Source organism: Thunnus thynnus, chromosome 4, assembly GCF_963924715.1.
Source record: "Thunnus thynnus chromosome 4, fThuThy2.1, whole genome shotgun sequence".
Lineage (NCBI taxonomy): Eukaryota > Metazoa > Chordata > Actinopteri > Scombriformes > Scombridae > Thunnus > Thunnus thynnus.
In genome coordinates this window covers 14466015-14486553 of record NC_089520.1, presented here as the reverse complement: position 1 = coordinate 14486553, position 20539 = coordinate 14466015, and the positions used below count along the sequence as shown (strand labels likewise).

At 40.3% G+C, this 20539-nt stretch overlaps 1 protein-coding gene and 1 long non-coding RNA gene across 3 annotated transcripts in view; one reads left to right on the top strand and one right to left on the bottom strand.

Annotated features, from left to right (window-relative positions):
* Nucleotides 1–20539, top strand: part of LOC137181267 (uncharacterized) — a 60946-nt gene that overhangs the window by 30971 nt on the left and 9436 nt on the right. The window lies entirely within an intron of this gene.
* On the bottom strand, nt 10212–20365 carry fam210b (family with sequence similarity 210 member B). Of its 2 annotated transcripts, XM_067586837.1 has the most exons (4): nt 19903–20365; nt 19697–19824; nt 12956–13158; nt 10212–11317 (listed from the first exon to the last, which is right to left on the bottom strand). In XM_067586837.1, exons 1-4 carry the CDS (start codon nt 20192–20194, stop codon nt 11101–11103), a joined length of 840 nt encoding a protein of 279 aa, XP_067442938.1. In that variant the 5' UTR covers nt 20195–20365; the 3' UTR covers nt 10212–11100. The 2 variants fall into 2 exon arrangements, with proteins under 2 accessions (XP_067442938.1, XP_067442937.1); XM_067586836.1 differs by having other exon boundaries at nt 19697–20364.

Here is a 20539-nt window from a genome sequence, read left to right as displayed (position 1 = left end):
GACTTTCTGTAAAATTTTATCAAATTCAATTGCTTTTTCCAATTTTCTTGCTTTGAAATAGAATGTGTCGTGTCCCCAATGCATTTCTGTTCATTAAAATACAATTTATTTGAAGCATTTTAAGGTTTACTCACCTTTTTAAACACACTGCTATTATTATGAACATTACTGTACATCCGATTTTTCGCCAGTCAAATTTACACACGTGCTGCACGATGATTCACGTCACACACACAGCGGCACAGACAGTAACGTCACAGCCACTCACACACACACGAAAACAAAATGATATGAACTGCAGCAGAGACTCACCATCGACTGGTAACGTTACAGCACGTCTTTTGTAGTTTTTAACTTGTTTAAACATTAATTTACCTGTTTTATTTACCAGCAACATGTCGCACACCGTCATCACGACCACTAACAGGCAGGGCTCAGACAGCGGCCTGAACACAGGCCACACCTGGACCATCCTGGGTCCGCCTAAGATGAGACAGATGGTGAATTGGTCCAGCCCAAAATAGCTTTATATATAACAGAGTTTACACACTTGGACACGTTCAGCTGTTTACACACAGTTTACCGGAAACCAGGTGATTTTACCTTTTTAAGGTAAAGTCTGAAATCAATGCTTTATTGAAAATCAACTGAGATGAGGCTCTGCTTCTAATACTGCTGATGTTTTTGTATATATTATATTTAATTTAACCTCTTTCTCATTATCTGACACACTGACATGAATCCTGCTGTGTGTTTCAATCTGTAGGGAAAAATATAAAATAGTAAATTTGAATTAATACAGCTGATAAATATTATTAATCTAGATATGGTGACCAGAGCAGAGTGAAAAAACTGTACACCCGTTGAGTGCTACAAATCACTATTAAAATTACATGAATGGATATTTGCTATATAATTTAATTTAATTTGACGACACTAAAAAAAAGATAATAATTAGGAAATTACAAAATGTAGGTGAAAATAGGGTGGGAAACTACTTTCTGGTGCCCATCAAGGTTTATCTGTACCACTGACAAATATTTGATCAGTATTTTTACTTTGAATTGACTTCAATGAACTTAAAAATTCCTAATGTAGTTAGAAAACCAAATACTGTGTTCATGTTTTATATGATCAATGTTTAATCATGAACATACAATTGCGTTTTCCATTAAAGAAAAGTTACAAAAATGTTTGTGTATGTTGTCAATTATAGTTCTTAGAATGAAAGAAAATCGGAATTCGGAGGTTAGACTTAAAAAAAAATGGAAATTGGAATCGGTCAAGAAAATTGCAGTCTCTACTAAAATGAGATACTGGGCTTGTTCCAGTAAAAATTAATTGTAGTGGTGCTCTGTCTCTGCTGGATGTGTAAATAAGCAAGTGCTTGCTAACATGTTTGCCACAACAGCTTTCTAAGGTGATAATATGTTAATGTTGTTTTCAGCTTATTCTGCTCATCAAAAGTGGCAAAAGAATTTAAATGAAACTTCAACTTATGAAAATGTAATAAAGCACTGAAAAATGAATTCATACTTGTAAAGAGAAGCGCTTTACACCTCTTTAGTTTTACAGGTGCTGCATTTGTTTGCAAATTCAGCAACGGGATGCGTTTAACACCTGCTGTAGGTGTATTAAGGCGAGGCAAAAACAGGTGAAAAGTGATGGAGGTGGAGAACAGAAGAAACCAAACAAACTGATCAGATTGTTTTCTTTTCTCTCCACCCAGCATTATAATTTGAAAACCTTTTTCTTGCAGTAATATTAGGTACCAACAAATACTGTTCTTTATTTTGTGTGATTTCAGACACCACAAATACCCCCCCCCCCCACACACAGGTTCAGTATGAGGCACATTAAAAATGTGTGGTTTTGTCAGTGGGGAAACTCTTTACAAGCATTATGGATTGACTTGAGTGTCATAAATTCTGCCAAATAGCCTAATATCATAATATTAGAGGAAACGTCATATCTGAATGTGAGAGGAATAATAGCTTTTCCTCCGTCTGTCTGCGGGTCTTGATGAAAACCTCATTTTATTGCCACGATCATAATGGAATTATCTCCAGGTGTGATGAGGGCCTTTAATGAAATCATTACAAAGGATTACTTGCTCTTTTTCATGGGCTTATTAAAAGGGCTTTTGTGATAGGAGAAGCTGTGTTTTTTTTTTTTGTTGTTTTTTTTTTTCCTCTTCACTCTGAGTGATTGCGTGTTTGTCAGTCTGGCAGTCACACCATTTGTGGCTGGCTTAAAAGCCTGCAGGGAGCCACAAGATCTGATTGGGAATCTTGGGGAAAAGAAGAGGAAGAGAAAAAAAAAGTAAAAAAAAAAAATACATTGGCTGCTGCAGTGCTGTATTGATGTGTTTGAACATTCTCATTTTCATGCCCTCAAAGCACACATAAAAATGGTTTTTCAATAAACGCTACGCTTTGATGCATAGTTTATCTGTTCAGGCTATAATAATGGAGTTTCTCTTTCGCTCTCCCCCTCCGTCTCTCCATTTGTGTACATCCTCCTTTCCTTTTCCCTTCTCCTCCCTTCCACTTCCTCTTCCTCTCTCCTCCCTCTTCCTTTTTATTTTTTATTTTTTACCCCACATTCTATCCGACTACCTCTTGTAGCTCACCCACCTTTATTAACCATCATGTGACTTCACCTCTCAAGTATTGAACTGTATTTAACCTACCCCTGTAAATCTTATTCCTACATTGCCAGAGGGGGAGACGTACACTGTGGATGTTAAGTTTAATGAGCAGCACAGGCAAATCACAGTGCTATTGCCATCCATAATTCTCTTTGATTGAGTCCTGAATTGTAAAATCAATGTCTTCTTGCCCCCCGTTCACTTGTAGTTAATATTTCTCTGTATGACAAAGCAACTTTGTTTCTTCCCTCATCAACCAGCGGTGGCCTGAGGATCTCCCATACATCAGCATTTGATGGCAAATATACCTCAAATTATTCATCTTTATTGTTATTATTGGCATTGCTGTTATGTCCGTTCTTTGCAAAGAAAAGAATGGCATCCACCAGTATTTTTTTTTTCTTAATGTTTATTTCATCTCACTTGAAAATAATGAGTACATTTGCTCAAGTACTGCATTTTTGAGGAACTTCACTTGAGTTTTCAAATTTCAGGCTACATACTTATACATTTTCACTACAACTGCAGATACTAGTTTATTTTAAGATAATGATTTTACATACAAAACCTGTAATCATCTTTAAAAATATATTTGTTGTAAACATAATAGATACATAATTACAACAACTACAACAGTGAAATGTTACTTACACATGAATGCATCAATAATAATAATATAATGTTTAATAATATAACACTTGTGGGCCATTTTTTGCACAGTGCGTACTTTTATTTTTGATACTCAAACTACATTCTTATACTAATACTTCTACTAATGTAGTAGTATTTTACAGTGTGTTATTGTTACTTTTATGAGTAAAGGATCTGAATACTTCTTCCACCACTTAACAGTGACACAGAAAAATAGGGCTCTTAAGAATATTTAACTACTCACCTGCCCTTTTTGAACAACCCCAACAAAAAAATCAGTTTTAATTATAGCTCTGAATTCCCATAAAAAACACAGTATATTCAAAAAAAAAAACAAAAAAAAACTGAAGCTAACTCAGGAGGCAGTCGAGTGGCTGAGTCTTACTCTGCGGGCCGTCACTTCAGCTGACACCGAGGGTGAACGATGGTTGCGTTCACAGCTGTTGTCAAGCTGTGATGAATAGCTCCGCCTAACTACTCAGGAATAATGCTTAAAACAGAAAATGAATCCAAGTCGTGAATAAATGTATTAAACATGTTGTGCCTGGTCAGCACTGATTCCAGTTAGCTCAAGGAAGGAGGGAAGGCGATGGGGGAGAAATGGGGGGGAAAAAAAAGAGCGGGCGAGTGGCAGTGGTATAGTGGCACAAAATCAAGCACTCAGCAGCTCCACAATACCCCATTAGTCTTCATTTTCAGCAGGACATGCTACAGGGCCCTTACGTCTTGAGGAACAAACTAAAATTTATTGGGCCGGCCAGTTTGGGCTAATTGAAAGAAATTGTCTGTCTGTTTGCTTTCCATTAGGTTTGTAGAGGTTGGTGGTTTGGGGCGGGGTGATGATCTGGGGCCTGAGCTTGTTGCCCTCCGCTCTTCACCCCGGCCTAGTTTCCTGTTAATGGTTTGATCCATGAGCGCCCTCCACTGAGCAGACAGTCAGAGCTGTGGGAATCATTTAAGGAGGAATCGTTTAGGGAGGATTTATGAGATGCATTCATTATGAAGTGTGTACAGGCAAACAGACTTCGATCGGTAATGGCGGCTCAGTAATGGTTTACTACACTGTTTCTGCACTTGCTGTAGTTTTGGTTCACTCCTCTCCCACAGTGCAACATACTGATCATGACTGATTACCTCAGCCTTGTGGTTTTGAAATATATTGTTTTAGATGCATAACAGAAGCTTCCATAAATGTTGATTTGGGATTATAGCTGGTTTTACTGCAGGTCATTGAGTACCTGGCATGTTGCTTATCATTATTATAGTGTCCAAGCAATTGAAGGTGATTTATGAACAGTTTTTGTCTTGCAATTTGAGGGTCACATTCAGGTTCTATTGTTGTGAAAGACCCCATTTATGTGGACAGCACTAAATACAAGTATAAATGACCACCAAGATGCATTGTGATCCAATCACTCAAACCAATTGCTGAGGTGGTCTGGGTCTGGGACGCATTTACCACATATCTTTTGTAGTGTAAACGCTAATGCGTCCTGATGCGTCCCCGACAAGGACATAACGGGAAAATACGTCATCGATGCAGGACATGGTAGTTGTTTTGGTGACAGCGCGCCCACTTGACTTTGCCCTGCCAATCTCAACAGTTGGAATAGCCTGGACATGTATATTAGTTCTTTAAACATTTTTGTTTTCCTAGCTAGCCCATGTAAAACAGATCTGGCGCCTGTGGCAACAGACTGACATAACTGTGCGCGGGGCCCCTTGACCATCTAGTGGAAGTGACGTAGGCAGTAACAGAATCTGAACACAAGTGGTCAGCTGAACACCTTGGAGACACATGATAGACACAGGTGTGAATGGCAATGTCTGTCAGCTGTCCACTTCTATTCGGATCACCGAAACGCATTTTAAAACTAAGAGTAAACAGCCTCAAAGAGTCCTTGAGCAAGGGGACATTATAAACTCACCTGTTCCAGCATTCAGTTCAAATGTCCTTCAACCTCATCTTTATGGCTAGATGTATTGTGTCCCTCTGTAAAAGAGGAACAGAAAATTTTATTTGTTGAAAAGTTGGGCCTTATTTCATATTTTTTGCCATTGTTTTTTTTTTGGTCATTAAAATTAAAGATCTACAAAGTGACTCTGCACTGCAATGGCATGCACTTCTGTGAAATCTTACAGAGCTGCTTCCTAATTTAAATTTGACCTAACATACCTGCCATAGCTGTAAATGTTAAGTGTAAATGAACAAAAATGCATTCACTTTTTCTTTTTTTACTTATAAATATATAGATTAGATAATTGGGTTAATCTGTCTGTCTTTTTGGGCTCAACCTGGTACTCCTTTACCAGGTTGTCAAAACACTGAATTTACTGAAAAGTATGTAATATGGCAATTTATCACTCAGTTTAGCTCATCCCAAAAACATATTGCTAAATGATCCCATTATTAGGAAAGAAACATTTGAGCTCCCTGACACTCTAGAGATGATTTGAGAGGGAATGAGTGAGATGATTAGCCAAACACTTTCCAACAACAATTTGTGCTTGAATAAATGCATCCTCATTGGTAGCAAGTTTTATGGAATGAAAAAAAAAATTCTATTGCTAAATTTCAATGTCACGCAACATGTATAGTAAATGTAAGGAGACAGAATAGATAAACTAGTAAGAAAGGCACTGAGAATGATCATTGAAAATAATACTAAATAGTAAAGTGACTGCATTTATATGCGCTTTTCCTGTCTACCAACCACTCAAAGTGCTTTACAACACATGCCAACATTCACCCATTCACACACACATTCATACATCGATGGCAGAGGCTGCCATGCAAGGTGCCTTCTCATCAGAAGCGATATATCGCTTTACAATGTTTCTAATGCTCATTCACCCATTTATACACACACTCACCAATGGCACAGCCATCGGGAGCAATATGGGGTTCAGTATCTTTCCCAAGGACACTTAGACATGCGGACTGGAGGAGCCGGGGATCAAATCGTCAACCTTCTAATTAGTGGACAACCTGCTCTACCTCCTGAGCCATAGCTGAAAGCTAATCACAGGTGAACAAAGAAATCTACAAGAACTAGATGTTTTGTCATCAAAATCTTATTTACTTTGATGAACTTAACCATAGGATATCACCAGATGTAGGAGAGCTGGTTGAAATGCATTAGCTTTCATTTTCCATTCAATTCAGCATCTAATGCTGTATATGTTTTATATTGAATTTGAGTACATTTTCACAAGATATCTTTTGTGTAAAAGGGAAAAAAAGGACAGTTTGTTCATGTACGTTTTTTTAAAAACATTGTGAATCCATTATACACAAAATGGAGTCCACAGTTTAACTGAAATAGGGAGCTGTGGCGTTAGCTGGACAGAGAATCTCAGTATCAATAAGGTGTTGCAGTATACTGCCTCTAGTATTCAGAAGTATTGCGTTAACAAAGCACAGACTGAATGACCCAGCTGCCAGTTAGACATGTGACAGGTATTGAACTAAGTTACAGTAACAGTCAGTCAAAAACATAATCCACAACTGCCAAAAACACTTTGACAACTTATGCCTACTGCCTCCTCTCCCTCCTCTTCTCTGTCACAGGGTAGATAAACTCTGCCTCTCTTTCTCCAACCTTCGCCTCCCTCTCTGCTCGATTATAATTGCTCACATTTAACAGCTGAGCTTCTGAATCCTGAGGAGCAATGAGTATGAAGAGGAGGCAGCATGCACCAAAAATAAATAAATAAATGCACGCATCTCTGGTGGAAATTGACTGGCACTGGTGTTTAAGATAATAAGATGCAGCTGTTGATAGTAGCGACTGTCTTCAGGTTTACTTCCCCGTGGCCCCTGTGGCAGCAGAGGAGCCGTGATGAAGGCAGACAGCTGACAGGTGCTCCAGGATGATGCTGCCATCAGCTGCATCTGCTAAACTTAACTCAGAGACAGGAGAGGAGAGACAGGGAGAGGGAGAGGGAGGAAAAGAGAGCGAAAGAAAAGGATGCTCAAGTGAGAGTGAGTGGGGGGGGGACAAAGGGAGGAGTGGCCAAAAAATATGAGAAGAGGGTTAAAGCAACAAAAAAAAAAAGAGGAAGAGTAGAGCAGACGACAGAGTGAGAGAGAATAAGTGAGTGTGTGTTTGTGAACGCAGTGTGTATGATTACGTGCTCCTTGGAACTTTATGCCAACCCTTCCTATAAAGAAATTCTCAGTATGTCTTTGAACCTGCGAGTTTGACGGAATAGGTTCCTCTCCATCTAGACACTGACACTTTGGAGGCCTAACAAGTTTACCGAGCAGGTCAGGAGATGGGGAGACAGTGGGGAAAGGTAATAAGGGAGGATAATGAGCAGGTGCAGAAAATGATGGACAGGAAATGGTAAGAAATAATAAGAATGAAGAAATGAAATAAAAGAAGGTGCGAGGGGGGGGAAAAAAAGGCAGCTTGTCAAGAAGTGAGTTTGTGTTCACGGTGTGTGTATGTGTGTGTGTGTGTGTGTGTGTGTGAGTGAGAGGGTATATGCTGTTGCCATATGTTTATACATCACTGCAAGCATCAGCACTTTGCAACTACTCTAAACACACGTCTTCCAACTCTTGTGTCAGAAATGCAGCCGGGGTCTGAATATACACCCGTAATGGATTCACTCTGTGCGCCGCTCTGACAGTGGTGACGCCAACGGTGTATCTGACTTTTTAATAAGAGGTGCGGCCAACAGAAGTCTGGAGCTGAGGCAGGGATTTGAACCCCCTTGAACCCTTCGTGCTGAAGGAGGGGCACCTCATCAAACACGAGGCCAACCAGATGAAGTGTTCACTTGTATCACGACTCAGTTCTGGGCCGAGCAAAAAAGGTGAAGGGGAGTGCGACCAAGGAGTTGATCTGCCCTCTCTTTCTTTTTCTTTGTCTCCGGTGTGTATGCACGCGCGTATGTGCGTATAGCTTTCTCTCCACACACTCAAATACGCAAATGCACAGCGGTGAGGAAGGAGAGGAGCCTGACAGAGCCCAGTGCATCGCAGGTAGCCCAACAGAGTGGCTGGGAGCGCTGTCACCAATTTGTTCCTAGCCATGGGCGACATGCAGGGGATGGAGAGGCGATGGCAGCTCCCTGTCCTCATCATGACTAATGAGGCCCAGGCTTCTGCCTCTTCCTGTGTGTGTGTGTATGTGTGTGTGTGAGTGTGAGAGAGAGACTGTGTTTGTGAGATCGTTTTTTATCAGTTTGTGTCACAGTACTGAAAACCGGAGTTGATATCTGGCACAGACCAACATGGACTCTTAGTTCTCCTTATACATCTCTCCTGGCTGAATTATTTACCGAGCCAAGAAACACACACACACAAACCGAGACAGAGAGAGGAGATCAGGTCTTGTTCAAGGCAACTACCATTCAATATACTGTAGATCTTCAGGGACACCACACCAGCTGAGGCTTGCTCACTGTGCAGGCTGACCTATCAAACCTTCAACGAAGGAGAGAGGGAGGACAGGAGAAAAGAGATGGCACCAGACCTGCTGTGATAAAATACAGCCTGGAATAATGAATTGTTATGAAGAGTAAAACTGGTCAGTGTTCGATGACCCAACCCATTAGGAAACATATAATAGAAAATATCACAACAGCACAGTATTCAAGCCTCAAATGTTTATTTTTCTGGGAAGTGTTTCAAGTCAAAGTATCATCCAGTTATCGTGTGTCTGTGACAAAGAATTCGATTCCTTTGTTTCATGTTTTGAGTAATGTCACAGAATTTGCACTGTAACATTATCTGATCCGTCATATCCAACAACACTTGAGAAGTTTACAAATTATTTTTACACAATAAACTGTGGGATGTATGAGGAGTGATACCGCTTCTTGTGATGTAATGCCAGTATCTATCTTACAGACGTTAGAATACAAAGGCATTCAATCTCATGAGTGATGAGAATTTGTGTTGTACCAGAGGCATGGAGGAAAAAAAACAGCACTGCATTTGTAGTTCAGGAGCTCCCCAGTGTGGATAAAAACAGGAAGTGCAACCAGGTGACATTTCAAACAGCCTTTTTGCAGACCTTTCCATCCTTTTTTAAAAGTAAGGCAATAATTTGATAACTCAAGTTAAAAAACCTGGAAAATGTACATTGGATGTTATCTTTACTTTTCTCTCAGTGTTCTGGGACCTCCTGCACAAAAGAGAGTACAAAGTAGCCTTGATCCTGGATAAAAATGTGTTCTTGTGAAATCTGCATTGTCCAAATAGAAGGAAACTGGTCCTAGTAGATCTTCTGTATTGAGAAAAAACAATTATCCAATGAATAACTACTTCAAAACATCTGAAAGCTTCAAATACCAGTTTGCTTCTCCTAAGTGGGGCAAAATTACCTTTTTTAAGTTGATATGGCAAACATGTTGCCATTTTTTACACATCTCCCAGATCTGGAGCAACATTAGTATTCATTTTGAGTCATGTTCATGTTCATTTGATTCTTCTTGTAGCTCTTTTTTGGTCTCCCAACGTCCGAGAGAAATATCTGGCTCTTTAGCTACTAAATGCTCCACTTTGTTCACCTGCTAGTTGCTGACATTGTCTGCTGGCTAGAGCTGAGCAGGTAGTGTAGAGTGAGTTTATCAGAGCTTTTTATGTTGAAAACAGCTGCTTGCTGTGAGTGGAAACAACACTGATGAGAGCAGTGAGACTGAATTAAAACAGTTGCGCTCCATAAAACCAAAACAATGAGCTGAAAGCTACTAAAATGCTCTGTAGAGCTGAGGGGAAGTGCAGAGTCGGGTGATAATTCTCAGCAGCTTTGTCACTACGAGCAACCCCTTTCACACAGTCATTTGATCCATTGTTATAAAAAAATATATATCAATTACAACAGCAAATGTGATCAAAAGTAATCTAACTGACTTATTGTATGAGAGGTATTTTGTAACAAAAACACACCAAATATAAAAGAGAATGCCCCTTTTTAATAGTTAAATACAGTTCCATTCAATCAGGAAAAAAAACACAAAACAAACTCTGACCAATATTCTTCATCCAAAGCTTTGCAATAAACTACAATCAGCTTCACTCAAAGATTAATGTACAAGCAATTACAGCTTGGGCAGTGACATTTGGAAAATTATAGGAGAGGAAGGAGGAAAGAAAGGAGAAAAAAGGGGAGGAGAGGAAGAGCAAGAAGAGGGTAGAAGAAAATAGATACCAGGAGAGACACTGGGAAGAGAAATTGGTAGAGGCAAAACAGAAGAAAATAAAGAGAGAGTGTGAAAGAGAATAAGTCAAGTAAAGAGAGAGAAAAGGAGAGAGGTAGGAGACAGAGACAACCTGAATTATTCTGCTGATTCACACAACACCAGAATATAGCCTAGTCAGCTTATAGGGAACAGTGGAGATCTCAGCTTTTTCCACTCGTCCCCATGGGAAACCTTCACAGCATTGAGACAAACCTGCTTACTAAAATAGCTTAGGACTCAAACTTAAAATCCCTGATCATACCTCTGATTGTAAATAAATATTTGAGCTTTTCCAGCCTTTAATTCAGGTTTTTGGAATGCACATGTATTAAGATATGACCCCAAATACACTTGTGTTTAGAGAGCTGTCACACTTCTTTTTTTTTTATCCTACAGTAAAACAATTCAACACATTTGATTGTTACAACTGGAACTCATGTAGGTGCAAGATCAGAGATGTTTCACCTGAATTCACAACTGAGAGGAGAGGTTTCTAGTTGAATGCAAATGAGTAAAGGATATATACAGGCATTTTAATTACAATCATTAACAGTCAGGATGTTTGTTGCTTAATGAGGCAGCAGAGGAGTAGAGAGGGGTCATCAGGGTGCAGGTGTCGGCGGTTTAAAGAGTCCAGTCTTCCTGAAGTAGCGAACGATGAGAGGCACAGACACAAGAGTGATGCTGATGCGAACCGGAGCGAAGAGTTTATGGATGGCGTACGCCAAGACGAACGTGCTGGTCCCTGCTGCCATTTTAGACTGAACAATGTCCTCGCTGAAGCCCACTTTGCACAGCAGGGCCGCCATATCGATCCCACTGGAGAGACAAATGACAGAAAGAAACCGGTTAGAAATGCAATTTGCATTTAACTCCACCAGAGGGAGCTGTGTTCAATAACAAATGTTTCATAATAGTTCATTTCACAGCTGTTTGGCCCACTTTAAACTGATGACATTACCATCAGAAGCATCCCAAATCAAAGGTTATGAAGGGTCTAACAGCCTACATGTATCACCGCCTTTATGAGACAGACTATTGTCGGTTTTATACACTTGTGGCATTTTCATCAGGGAAATAAATAGAAGAATGTGTCAACACAAGGCTTAGAGCTGCTTCAATCAATACAGCATCTCTCTCTCTCTCTCTCTCAAATTAACAGCTCTGTTGCACTGAGCAAACTTTAGTCAGCTAAATATGAGCATCCACCTGCACCCCAACAACTGTTTACCCAGCACACAGCACCGCATTAGCGGGTCACATGCCTGGGCTCTGTGGCCGCGCAGTGATAATGCTCAATGGTAGCTGGCTACAGAGTCAGCTTTCAGTTCAAGGGTCATTATCGGCTATATGAGGAAATCTCCAAGCTGTCAGATAATCTCTGCCAACTCTCTGGTATTCAAACTCCTGGCATATTGCCTGACAGACAGACAAGGGCCTGAAAATGATCTGGACTGGATAGTCTTGCCAAAACTGTACCGCTTTAGTTTTTGGTCTGTCACCACCAAAACAGGTTACAAAATGCAAAAAAATAGATGAATATAGTGTCACAGATTTTACATTCTGTATGTCTTGTTGTAAAGTTCAAACACTAAAACACTTGATGAGAGGATGAACTTGGTTTTATTCATGAGCTCAATACAATTTTAGTATCTGTGTCTGATTCAGCTAGCAGAAGTGTGTGTGTGTGTATATACACACACACATACATATATATATCTATATATTAGTGTGGCTGACTAGGTGGAAATTTTCAAGAGCCTGTACTTTGCTTTCTCTTGTATAAACATGTCTCATTTGCTACCAATTTGCACCAGACATTTTGCGTTCCTCTGTGTAGTGAAAGCAGCCCACGGGTCAGTAATTTCCTGTGAACCATCTCAGGTTTAAGGGAAATTTTACCCTCGGACGCTCTTACACACTGCTAGATAATGTCAGTAAGTGATGTTTGATGCATTTCAGAGTTATTTTCTAACTGTCTAATATGTTGGGTGTGTTGTGGTCTTTTATGTAGTGTCCCTTCAGCCTGCTTTATCTACTTTCCCAAAATACTTTTAAAATACTTAGGGAGGATTTTAGAATATGTTGCATCGAGGTGATTTGTAGGTCTATAGATCTATATGGATTTTTATGCTCAATAGAGAAATGCATCTCTCCTCCTCTTATACAAATCATTTTTCCATAAAACTTCTAAAGCATCAGTATATCATCTTAATCTTTGATTCTCAGCACATCATCTATGTTTTAACACTTAACAGGAATCAGAAAAACACTAGAATTCAACCAGAAATCAACAGCATTAGGCATTACAGGGAGTTTTTCTTCTTTAAAGATGCAGTATGAGGTGATTTAGTTCCTGAAGCAGCATATTTCTTGGATTTATGGACCGATTTCAATTGGTTATTGATCACATTTTTGAAAAAGGCTGTGTAGAAATACACAATAATATTTTGTTACCTAGATACAAGGAGGTAGAACATTCCCAGGGACATGAGGGACATCCCGATGTGAAAGGAAACTCCCACAGCCCCATACTCCTTAAAGACTTTTTTTAGCTGTTGGGTCTTGTTGAGCTTTCCTCCCTCTGGCTCGGGCTCCCCTGAGGCCTTCACAGTTGATGAGGAAGCGGTGGTAGAGGCCTCCTTTAAATTCTGCTCGTCCTGGACAAAGAGAGAGGGAGAAAAAAAAAAAAAAGGAGGGAGTGAGCAGGGTGAAATGAAATGGGAGGATGAATCGAGAATCAATTCCTGGTGCTACAGGAAGCAGAGGTAGAGAGCGTGTCTGTAAGAAGACAGACCTTTAGATTGATGGAGGGGGGGGGGGAGACAGAGGATATGAATGGCAAAGAGGAAATGGATTAAATTTGCGGGGATAGTTTCCACTCAGCATACAAAATCATGACACTTCACATTAGTATTCCAGGGGCTGAGACAAACTACAAAACTGATAAGCTGCAAGATGGAGACTTCACTCCTGCTCCAACTGATTTAACTGAGGCCACAGTTCTTGACCATATTTTGGATTTAAACACACAAGGCAGGGCTACAACTAATAATTATTTTCTTTATCTATTAATCTATTATTTCCTGGATTATTCAATTAGTTGTTTGGTCTATAAAATGTCAGAAAATGGTGAAAAATGTCGATCATTGTTTCCCAAAGTCCAAGGATGACATCCTCAAATGCCTTGTTTTGTCCACAACCCAAAGATATTCAGTTTACTATCATAGAGGACAAAAGAAACCAGAAAAAAAGTCACATTTTTAGAAGCTGGAATCAGAATTTTAGCATTAACAAAGAAGACAAAAACAATTAATCGATTATCAATATAGTTGGCGATTAATTTAATAGTTGGCAACTAATTGACTAATTGTTGTAGCTCTAGAACCAACCAATTATTTTGCTTTTCTTATGTCCACTTGATGTGAGTTGACAATGTTTATTAATGAAAGACTTGTGGGTGGATGTCTTACAGTAATTAATAGCATTTACAGACCTTTACGTAAGTAAAAATTCTTGTCATGAACTTTGTCCTTTTAAAAATGTCAAATGGGTTACTGCTGTTTGCCTTTGCAGGGTATTACTGACTCACTGAACCGCTCAGAGTGCTAAAATAAAATCTCATTACAAAATATGTCAAAATAAAAACCTAAATTGCTCTGCAGATTCCCTGAATCAGCAAATGTGCATGTTTAAGGCATTTTGTTCAAACTGAGCTACAACAAGCATCCTTTTTTATTTTCAGGTCAGACAGAGAAATGCATGTGTTGTCATAACCATCATAGTAATTTATTTTAAACTTGAGGTCATCGAAGTGGGTCAAACAAAGCCTGAACCTCTTTATGTGCTTCCTCTATTCATAGTGCAGCCGAGTCAGCTGATTTAAGTATAGACTGCTGCTGTGTAGTTTAGGTAATTCTTTGGCACACACATGTTATCACTCACCCTTTCTCACACACACACATACATACACACACTCACTCAACAGTCACGCTGTCTTGCAAACACACACACACACACACGCACAAAGAGCCTCTCATAAGCACACAAACACACATTACTGTGTCTGTGACCTCCAGACACACCACTCTCCTAGATGAACAAGCCCCAGACACAATTCAGCTGTCTGACATGTAGCACGGAGCAGGCAGGTCACTCCAGTGTGTGCTGGCAACAAAACAGATTAGTGAACTACAACACATAACAACAACAACATCAACAATAAGACCACCACAGCAGAAGACAGAGCTGCAACAGTATTGATGGTGTGGACATGTGACTCGCAGAGCAGCTAGGAAAGCAGAGAGTAAACCTACAGTCTGTTTACAGTACAGCATGCAAATTAACTTAATTCTCACTCTGGCTCCCTCAAGCTTCAAGGGATCTGTTTTATAACTAACCATCAGAAGCTGTACAGGTATTATAGTCTACAAAATATTGTTAAAAAAGATCAAGAGTCAAGATCACAATTAGGGCTACAGGGCTGAAGAAACACTGACCCTTCAACAGCTTTTGAATTGTAAGAGCACACACTTTAATCTTGGGTAAAATTAAACTGAGGGCTGAATGTGCTCGATACTGAATTGACAAAACAAGGATTTGTCGTGTTTTATAGTCTAGAGCTGCAATGATTGGTCACTTAATCAATTAGTTTGTCGACAGAAAATTCAATTAACCGTTTCAGTCATAGTTTTTAAACAAAAATGCCAAAAATTAGCTGGTTTCAGCTCCTCAAATGTGATGATGTCATGCTTTCTGCGCCACACATGATGGTAAACTGAATATCTTCTGGTTTTGGACTGTTGGTCGGACAGAGCCAGACATCTGAAGACGTCACTTTTGACTCTGTAATCATAGACAGTCATTTTTCACTGTTTTCTGATGTTTTACAAACCAAAGGATTAATTGTTTTAATCAGGGAAATAATCGGCAGATTAATTGATGATGAAAATAATCGTTAGTTGCAGCCCTTCTACGGTCATTGTCATATGACAACATTTTCCATCATATCCCTCACTCAAAATCAAATTCTTTGGAAATTATTTTGATGCATTACAATACTAGTTTCTCAGTACTCATTTAGTCAGTGTTGTGAGATTGTGTTTGGTAAACGTGAATCGAATGTGAAACTGCCAGTTTTACACACAGTCTACACTTTCCAAAACTATGAGCTCCACCCATACTGACAGCATACGGATACAAAACCTCTCATTTCAAATAATATCTGGTAGTGCACTCCTTTTGAGAATTTAGGGTCATAATTAGTATATTAAAGAATATTAGATCAAGACAACGGGAGTTTAAGAATAAATCAATACTGAATCACATAGAATTGTCCAACCTGTGTAACTCATTGTGGAATCATAAGTATTACTTCAATCAGGAAACATCTGGCTGAAAGCTGAGAAAACAAGAGCAGGAAGCAGACCAAACATTTGGAGCTGAAATTCTGTACTTCAAAGTTTTTGAAGACACAAATCAGTTGGTGCTCAGAAAAAACTGAGGTTTCAAACCCAGAACCAGCCCTGTAGTTAGAAACTCTGACTGTTGCAGGGTGCACATATGACACCTCTATCACAGACCGGTCTGTCTAGAAAGAAGACCACCCGTTTAACCTGATCACCCTGCTGGAGTAATGATATTATAGCCAAATATCTTTTACGGAGCCCTTTTGGGTTAATTAAGGGTTTCAATTATTATTAAGTATACTGGGCGAAAATAATTACAATTTCAGCATTATTGCCCATTTTCAACCTTTTTTTCTTTATGATTAAAGTTGTTAAAGTGAAATGGGACAGTAAAAAGCTGACAGGGGGCATTGTGTCCAGTGGTTCTATTTAAGTCAAGTTATTTAAATATCTCTTTTGCCAAGATGAAACACAATCCTCTGAGAAAACAGGAAGTAGCTCAGGCCAGTGACTCTAATTTTAGACAAAATATTAACATAGTATCTACAGAACTGAGACAACTTACTCAGCAAAAACAAATATGGCCTACTTTGACCTCTTTAAAGGTGCTACATGTAACAATAGCCTTGGCCCATCCTGTCCCGTAATACCACTTTGTACTTCGAGGTGATAGTGTGTCACTGTAGCATCCAGTCTGTCCTCACTAACATGAGAGAATGAAGAAGCCAACTGTTCACAGTGAATCTGTACTATGGCGTCGTCAAGATATCAAAATGATACGGAGACATTAGAGCCAGCAGTAAATTACCAAAGAGCTGCACAGATCAGTTCATGGAACCATGTTCTCCCCGGTGTGACGACGGACGTGGACTGGACAATCATCTCAGGAGCATTAATCAGATTAACTGACCACATATTGGGAATCTAAATGTTACTTTCTCACCTGAAAAAGTATTTAAACTTTATAAAGTGACATAATAATAATGATAATAAAAGCTTTTAGCCAGGCTCCAAATCTCCACCATTCCTGCCAGTTGCTCAGGGCAGTGCTTTTTCCTCTCACGTTAGACTGAGGACAGACTGGACACTACAGTGACTCACTATCGCCTATTGAGGCACAAAGTGGAATTACAAGACAGGACAGGCTGGGGCTATTAGTACATATAGCACCTTTTAATGGGAAATGTATTATTACAGTAGCCTATCAAGTCAAGGTCAGCTTGAACAGTGAGGACAAAATGTCAGCTGATGGGAAATGTGTGCATGAGCATACCATCCCTGTTAATATCACTGAAATGAGCAGACCAGAAAATCCAATACATAATAGATATGAATAGATATGATGGATGCATTCAACTAATCTGTCTGTTTCTGGGGGGGAAAAAAGACTTTTATAAAGGCAGATGTTGCACAAGGCAGTGAATGGACAGCAGGCAACATGTCTTACATACAGTAACTTTCATTCATACCCTTTTACACCTTTTCTGCTCACTTCAGACTGTCTTCCTTTGTGGGCCTGAGTCAGGCAATTAATCAAGAAGGCAGAAACAATGAAGAAGGAGGAGAAGAAGAAAAAAAACAAGAGAAGAACAAGCTGATTTGTTCTCGTATCTGCAATTTGTCTTGCTAAAATTTTGGCCCGAGCCTCCTGGTTGAAGCCACAGCTTGGTGACGTATTCACTGGCTTGTCAACAATGGACAATAGAAAGGCCGTAGCGGGCGAGGGAACTGGCCTTTGCTTTTCAGAGTCGAGTCAGGCCAAGCTAAAACCAAAGGCAGCCAGCAGCATAGGAGGGTCATGTGAGTTGTGCTATGGGGGGTGTATAGAAGGGGAACAGTGGGACTGCTGTGTCTGATAACAGCTTTTCAGTGGCATGAAAACACATGCAGACATGCAAAGTCACAGTAGCACGCATACACAGACAAAGACACACTCACAGGCACACACACAGAGTGGAAGTGGTTATGTGGTGGACCCTGTCCTGTCAAAGTGGTTTATACTTGAGATTTACAAAAAACAATAACACATAACAATGTGCATAAACACTTTAGATAATGATGATGATCCCTCAAGTGTGTTTTTGCTAAGGAATTGTGACTAATATGTGCTGAGCAGGACATTTTAAAGAGAACTGGCTCATGCTTCCCAAATGTGAATATTTCTGGTTTTCACAGCCCTCTGTGATAATGAACTGATTATCTTTGAGTTTTGGGCTATGGTTTGTAAAAACAAAATATTTTGAAGGCTAATCATGGGCTCTGGGAACTTGAGATGGACATTTTTCATAATTTTGTGACATTTTACAAAACATACAAAAAATTGTTTATCGAGAAAAGAATCGGTAGATAAATCAATCTTGAGAGGAATGGTATTTGCAGCCGTAAACATATCGGCAAACATATACAAACCCCTGATACATCTGCAATACGCTGATTTTCCAGTCTACCTCAAAATACAATGTTCACTTTATGCAAGCAAATACCTTCTTTTTTATATTTGGTTTAGGGTTTTTGACCAAACATTAATCTAGGTCAGGTTTTTATTTGTCTAAGAAAATACTTCATAAGCTTCATATCTTACACAAACCTAAGGAAATTACAGAAATACACCAATGCAGTAGTGTTTATAGTGCATTCTAACACCAACTCATTTAAAGGCCCCCTCCAATCAAATGTGTGCTTTTCTTATTGTCATCTGACTTTGATGTTTGATCTTCACTGTGCAAAATGAAGAGTTTGACACTGAAAAAGCTGTTTTCAAATTAATCTGCAGATGCAGGAAAGTTTGTCTGTGCTCATCAAAAAAACCTGAGTTTAAAAGGCGTGTATCTACGAGCATGATTCGTGAAATCGCATCTAATTTGGAGCCAATCGTGATCCAGTATGCAACTTAAACACGTGTGATGTGGAAACTTGAAGCCTCCAGTGCACATCCGCTGAAAATAGACTTTTCAGTGAAGTCTGAGACATCTTGTTTTCCAGCCAGCAGTTCAACTTTTGAAATGAAAAATACTCATAGTATCTGGAGTTATAAATGAGGAACCAAGTTCACTAAACTATACTGTGGAAATCCCATATCAGCCAAGCAGAGTATTTTTATAAATCTCAAAACATGTCTGGAGATCTTTTTCATAATTCACCAACAATTTGATACACTGCTCTTTTACACCGCTGGTGTGAACACGTCATTGAGAAGACCACAGGAGAAAGCGTTAAACTGAATTTACATACTATTTAAATCAGGTGGATTTGGATGAAATGACTCATTCTCAGTATGACTCTATGTGTGTGTGTGTGTGTTTGAGTGATCAGAGTCAGGTGCCTGTGAGCCTGTTGTCAGTGTAGCAATGAGAGTGTCAGAGTCAACATGTGCTTTCTCGGCTCAGTAAATGACACCTCTGCTGATTCACGTTCAACTTGTGAGAAGCAGCTCAATAATGCATGGTCTACTGACAATGCAGGCAGCCCGCATAGCTGTGCGCGTCACGCCGTGTTATATAACAAGCCTGCCTGCCTGCCTGCCTACATGATGGCAGCTGCTGTAGATGGCCAGGCAGGCAGGCAGGCAGGCAGGCAGGCAGGCAGGCAGGCAGGCAGGCAGGCAGGCAGGCAGGCAGGCAGGCTAGAAGCTTCTTGCATATTTCATGGTTTTCAGTTATCTCCTGGCGCCACCGGGACAGAGACCCAGACTGTGTGTTCACCACCAGTTGAACACGGCCCGCTGTGTGGACTCTCGCATTAACTGCTCGCTGAGGTTAGACAAACACTTGAGTTGAATAGCTTAATTTACCCTTTTGTTGTTGCTGTCAGCCGTCTGTTCCTCTGCGGCGTCGTCGCGCTTCTTCGCGTCCGTGGATGAAGCTCTGCTCTGTGTCATGGTCCCGGTGGAGCAGCGTGGACTAAAAACCCTCCAGTTACCTGTGAACGAAACGTTACTGTGGCGCCTGTTTGCATGAATGAGCGCCAGCCTGATGATATCTGCATGAGCGCCTTCACTTTGCAGACTTCTGGAGAGATTCGCCGCTCGGTCCAAGTTCCTCCAGTCCGTGATTATGAAACCAGAGGACGGGTCCCAGGTCTGCACCGGGCCCGGTTGTTGCTTCCCCAGGTGCGCAAGCGTTGAATTCACATGGAGAAACCGGTATCTCTGTAAAGTGTGGCCCTTGCGTAATGTCAAAGTGACGTCTGTCAGTCTGTTTGCTTTGACTTGCAGTAGAAATGCGCCCGGTGACTTTAAAGCTTGATCCAGAGCCGCTGCAGACCGCCGAGCCGCACCACGCAGAAACATTGTCGTCGACGACCCCGAAACGAGCTTCGTGGATCCGACACAAAATCAAACAAGGCGAGTCAATCGTTTAGAGCTAATTATGACTGTAAGTGGCTGTAAACATGCTGTCCTGCGCCTTCTGTGTCCCTCCTGCTCTTGTTGACCGATTATCTCAAACAGCCAATGAGAGCTGACGCGCGCGCAATCGCAGATAGTAGCGCGTGGAGTGGAGGGAGGGGGTATTTAAAGGTGTAACCGTGTAAACTGTCATAATTGAGTTAGGTGTATCAGTGGTTCTCAAAATCGGTTTTGGGGATCCCCAGGGGTCCTTGACGGACTTCTAGGGAGTCCCCAGAAAAAAATGGT

What these genes read in the sequence shown, in the direction of transcription:
- fam210b (XM_067586836.1), bottom strand. Translation starts at nt 20,194, where the DNA reads ATGTTTCTGCGTGGTGCGGCTCGGCGGTCTGCAGCGGCTCTGGATCAA. An exon ending in CTGACAGCAACAACAAAAGG is followed by an intron (nt 13,159 to 19,696) that starts GTAAATTAAGCT and finishes CTCTTTGTCCAG; the next exon opens with GACGAGCAGAATTTAAAGGA. An exon ending in TTCTACCTCCTTGTATCTAG is followed by an intron (nt 11,318 to 12,955) that starts GTAACAAAATAT and finishes TTGTCTCTCCAG; the next exon opens with TGGGATCGATATGGCGGCCC.